The 5,075-nt window shown below is 38.4% G+C and overlaps 2 protein-coding genes across 3 annotated transcripts in view; one reads left to right on the top strand and one right to left on the bottom strand.

Moving 5' to 3' along the window:
• Nucleotides 1-1,876, bottom strand: part of LOC118340921 (peptidyl-prolyl cis-trans isomerase-like 4) — a 3,412-nt gene extending 1,536 nt beyond the window's left edge. Inside the window, exon 1 of the mRNA XM_035679085.1 lies at nt 1,708-1,876. Within this exon, the coding sequence (XP_035534978.1) occupies nt 1,708-1,876 (169 nt within the window). The remainder of the gene's footprint in view (nt 1-1,707) is intronic.
• Nucleotides 1,701-5,075, top strand: part of katna1 (katanin p60 (ATPase containing) subunit A 1) — an 8,960-nt gene continuing 5,585 nt past the window's right edge. The window contains exons 1-3 of one of the 2 annotated variants that reach the window (XM_035678491.1): nt 1,701-1,881; nt 3,807-3,972; nt 4,069-4,208. In XM_035678491.1, coding sequence (XP_035534384.1) covers nt 3,811-3,972; nt 4,069-4,208 — 302 coding nt within the window. In that variant the 5' untranslated portion in view covers nt 1,701-1,881; nt 3,807-3,810. Of the gene's footprint in view, nt 1,882-2,000; nt 2,021-3,806; nt 3,973-4,068; nt 4,209-5,075 lie in introns of those variants that run through there. The other variant, XM_035678492.1, reaches the window with a different exon arrangement.

Here is a 5,075-nt window from a genome sequence, read left to right as displayed (position 1 = left end):
TATTATATTAGAAACAGTCCTCGAAGCTCTATAACCCCCCCACCCGAGTTTGTGTCCTATGTGATGGTTTGTGTTTATGTTCCACCGTAGCTCAACATGCCGGAGGCACAGCGCAAGCTCGCCTAGCAGGTATTGTGTGCGAGTTTGTGGATGACACAGCCACATTTTTTTTCTTGTCTCAACGTACCCAACAATATGTCTGACTTCACAATTGATGTTGTGATATTTCTGTTTTTAGCCTTCCTTTGGTATTTGTCATGACCTTCTTTACGCATTCAGTATTACTGAATATTAATTAGGGTTAGTCTCAATAACAATTTACAGTCATATGGGCATTATATGTAGCACGTAAAGGTGCACCACATTTCAAATTGATTGTGATTTGTAAAGGGTAATGGGCATAGGAAGCACACCCTTACCGTGTTGTAAGTCAGAATTTGTTTTGTGAAAGCACTTTCTATGTTTCATCTGTATGCCAGCTTTTTATGGGAATCCAATGCACAGTTTTGTTAGTTGCAGACCTAGTCTAATCAAGGCATTGTTGGTTTTGGTGTTTTCATGTGATTTGTCGACAATAAGAACATTTTAGAATAATCCTTGCAGGACCGTGGTGAATATCAGTCATAATGCTTTTTTAGGTTGAAGACATAATGATGAAAGTAGATTATATTTCTCATTGTGTGATTTGGGAGAACCCTATACAGATTTCCAGTTAATCAAAGAGGTAAAATGTTGTAATGAGTAGTATAGTATAGTAAAGTATAATATATTCACTAATGCCGATAATGCAGGCAGGATCAGCTGGAAAGTATCACAGTATGTGCGCTTTTTGGAACACACATTTTGGACTGTTAGCAGGTCAATAACCTTAACTCATAGTACAGATCTGAAACTGTTTATTCTCAGTTTAGCATTAGCATCACACTCACCAGAAGAGGACAGGAAATAAAGTTTGCAGGGTTTGGTTGGCTGGAGGGAGGCACAGATTGCGGCTGGATAAATCCCAATTCAAATTCAGTGCAGTTGGAATAGCTGTTAAAACGCCTGTTGCAATCTTACATTATAGTGGTGTTACTGTCATATGACTGTCCTGCCATTTGCAACCCCTGCCAGGACACTGTGAAGTCCAGTGGTGTTCCTCAGCTATCATAAGCATGTGCCATTGCACCAAAATACAAAAATAAAATAATAAAGTTTTAAAAAGAATATGGTTAGCTAAAAATGGCACAAACTGTATGAAAGCTTCTCAATTAGCATTAGTTTGAAAATTAGTCTGATTTCTACTTCAAGCAAATCACCCTCCTCCATATTGATTTTTTGCTTCTTTACTTAAATAAAAATAAACGTGTGCAAAAATGGTGAAAATACAATACAATGCATTTTTCTTAAATTTGTGTGTTGTGTTTTAATGAATCTTTGAATCTTTTTGGCCCGCTTTATAAAACATTGTCCTCAAAACCTATCCCAGACCAGTGGATAACTGTCCATCTGGTCCCTGGTATATAATTCTGTGAAGGCTGGAAACTGTCTGGAGCCTGGTCACTCCTTTTTCACATTCTCCCCAAACTTCCTTACTCCAGTACTTTTGACTTGTCATAGTCGTGACGTTTGAAAGACACTCGGTTTTATTTTGAAGGTTATAAACGGAAGTCAAAACTTTTACTCCGCTCCAGAGTATTTGCATACGGAACGTGCTCTGTCGCTGACTTCCGCGATAACAGCTGAACTCCACAGGTCGTTGGTTCAGTGTTGCTTCGGTTGGCTGTCGTCTGTAGCCTTCCTTTGAACTGCCACAGCGGAACTCGTCATAACAGCCACTGAGAGGATTCTGCGTGTGTCCATCTGAAAAATTGACTATAAACCCAACATCAACCATTTTTGGTAAGAAGGCTGACTTGCATGAATCCACCCGCATTTGTATAAACGCATCGAGTTTATTTTTTTTTGTTAAAGAATATTCTGTTATACTTTTTGTCTGCACGAGAGAGGGGAAACCAACGACCCGGCTGTTGGGAGTAAAGTTAAGACATACCGTAACAGTTACAGTTAATTGATAGTTTGTCTGTCAACTATTATATTTTCCTCCAATGCAAACATAGAAGCTATTTTTCATTTGTCTGTATCGTTAGCACCTTGTACGTGTAGAGTTTTGTGTCGCATTTTTCCACAAACAGTTTCAGTTGGGCGAGGCTCCGGCTAATCCATGGAAGTTAAACTGAGGGACAATAGCCTCCCTGTTAGTATACATTTGACTAAATGTGGTGTTAGAACTGCCCACATACCTTGTAAATATTGTACCAAGGTTGCGTGAAAGAATATCCACATAACACTGCAGGTTGGATGGGAAGTTTTTGTATGTCTTTCTGTGGCTGACTGCAGCACACAGTGAGATTTAACATAACAGAGCAGCAAGAGGCTAGCTAATTAAAGAGTTCCCTTAAATTCAGATGTTCATAATCTGATGGTTATTTTTACTTTGCTATAATTAAATTTAAAACAATACATTCTCACACTGTCACAAAAGTTTATTAACTTAAGATGGTTGTCACAAACATGATAATACATTTCTGGTCTGCATCTTTTTACTCTGTAAAACCAGATACGTTTGTTTAACCCCAAAAAATGTTGCAACTAAAACATTTTAAGTAAAACTAACTCAATTTTGTAAGATAAAAACATTTTTGATTAAGTGGCTTTAGTAATTAAAAAAAAGAAAACAAAATACCTAGTAAAAACTATTTAATCAGGAATATTTCTTTTACTTACAAAACTAAATTAGTGTCACTTAAAATTACTAGTAAAAGCTGCTTAATCAATAATCTTTTTAACATTAAAATTGTCAATGTAATGCATTTCAATAATTTCTTTGAGTTAAAATAACTTTTTTTTACATTACAGTGTATATGAGATTGGAGTTTTCATTCACGATAAGTCACAAAAATGAAAGGCCCAGTCTGTAACATTGGATCTATTAGCATAAATAGCTGTGGCTCAGAGGTAGAGCGGGTCGTCCACTAATTGGAAGGTTGTTGGTTCGATCCCCGGGCTCTCCTGGCACGGTGTGCCGAAGGATCTTTGAGCAAGATCTTGAATCTTCCAAATATGTCCTATGCATAGCATTCAGTGTGTGAATGTTATAGAATGAGTTTAGTTCTGTTCGATGGACTTTGCATCGCTACAGTGTGATGGTGAAAGGGGTGAATGTGGACGTAGTGTAAAAGCGCTTTGAGTGGTTCGTAAGACTGAAGGGCGCTATACAAGTTACAGGTCCATTTACCATTTACCATTTACTATGACACAAAGATTGTATCAGATATAATCACCTGAAAATATGAATCTGTGTTTTTATCTACACAGTGAGCTCTTCTTGGGGCTCTGTCATGTTCAAAGTTTGGGCTGTATTCAAATGGTTGCAATCTACAACTTCACCACTAGACTTCACTAAACCTTTTTTCTTCCAATACACAGTTCTTAGTGTCAGCAGTTACCACAACTCAAGGTATCTGCTGATACTGACAATTGGTCTGATATCTGATAGTAAAAAATACATGGATAAAAACATCCATTGTTTTGGAATTGTGAGGCCAAGAAGTAGATTGTAGTGGACAAAGTGAAGAAAACATACAACACAAAAATAATGTCAGTGTAAATTATCAGGGACAAAACTTGACCACTACGAGCTTTACAGTGTCATCCTGTTTCTATTTGTCTTAGTCAATTCAGGCTTTTCAGAATAAGGCCCTGCTTTTTGGAACAGTCTATGTAGAACACCCTCTGACTTTAACTTGCTGTCTGTGTTTCCACAGCACCATGAGTCTACGAGAGATCAGTGAGAATGTGAAGCTTGCCCGCGAGTACGCCCTGCTGGGAAACTACAGCTCAGCCAGTGTTCTCTATAATGGATTGCTAGAACAAATCAAGAAGTATGTGTACACTGTGCGGGACAGCAGTGTTCAGCAGCGGTGGCAGCAGGTAAATATAGCATTAAAAATGTATTCTGATAAAACTTAAGAGATTGAATTAGGAAAGAGTCCTGGCTTTTCTGAGGTATCTGTGTTTGTTTGTCAGTTGTGGCAAGAAATTAGTGAAGAGAATCGACAAGTTCAGGACATAATGTCGACACTGGAGAACTTTCAGCTGGACGCAACGCCTGCCAAACCTAGTAACCATGATGATTGTGAAGTACGGCCTGTGCACATGGAACAGAGGTATTGCAGTTGGTTATTTACATACAGCTTTTTCTTTTCAGCTTTCTCATTCACTGCTTAAACATACAATATGTAACTTCTGCCTCTATGTGGGTCTCTCACATCAAAACAATAACAAAAGACGAAGTTTGATGATGTTGTAAAGTAGCGTGGGCTCATAGGAGTTGTTGTCTTCACCACCATTGCCGTCATTGCAGTCAACTTCTCCTGGTTAGGATTCCTTTAGTGTTCACCGTTCAGGAGGTTTCTACCAAGGAACCCAATCATCCTCAGAGATCTTCCCTCTCCAAAACAATTGGACCCGCTGATTAAAATCAGTAAAAACACTGAATAAAAAAATTAAAATCAGTGTTTCTCTGAAGCTGTTCGGCTAACAGATAACGTCCCGAAGGGGCTGCCAGCCGAGCTGCTGAGTTGCTAACGTTAACTCAGCTTATTTCTCTGATAACTTAAGATCCAGACATACTGGAGTATTTTTTACCTGGAGCCAAATTATCCACAGAGGTCTCCTCCTCTCCAAAACAAACGAACCCATTAAAACCAGTAAAAACACTGAATAAAGCAGTTTAACCTTAAAAATTAGTGTTTCTCTAACACAAAGGACAAAGGATGTCCCGGAGGGGCGTCTTGCCAAGCTGCTGCTAACGTTGGCTCAGTATGTTTCTCTTCGAACTTAAGATCCAGATGTCCAATGACTAAAATCCTTTATCCAGTTAAAATATATAGTTAAAATATATAGTTTAAAAACCACCAAGATCTTGAAAGTGTATGGTAAAAATGTGGCCTAAAACTGGATAAAGCTTAAGATGCACAAAGGGGATATGGCGCCATTGACAGGCGACTGGTGAAATGCAGCGTTACCTGAAT

The sequence above is a fragment of the Morone saxatilis genome, unplaced genomic scaffold, assembly GCF_004916995.1.
Source record: "Morone saxatilis isolate NCDOM2014 unplaced genomic scaffold, NCSU_SB_2.0 Contig7, whole genome shotgun sequence".
In the NCBI taxonomy this organism is placed as follows: Eukaryota; Metazoa; Chordata; class Actinopteri; family Moronidae; genus Morone; species Morone saxatilis.
Note: the sequence above shows the minus strand (reverse complement) of the source record. Positions and strands in the feature narration are given on the sequence as shown.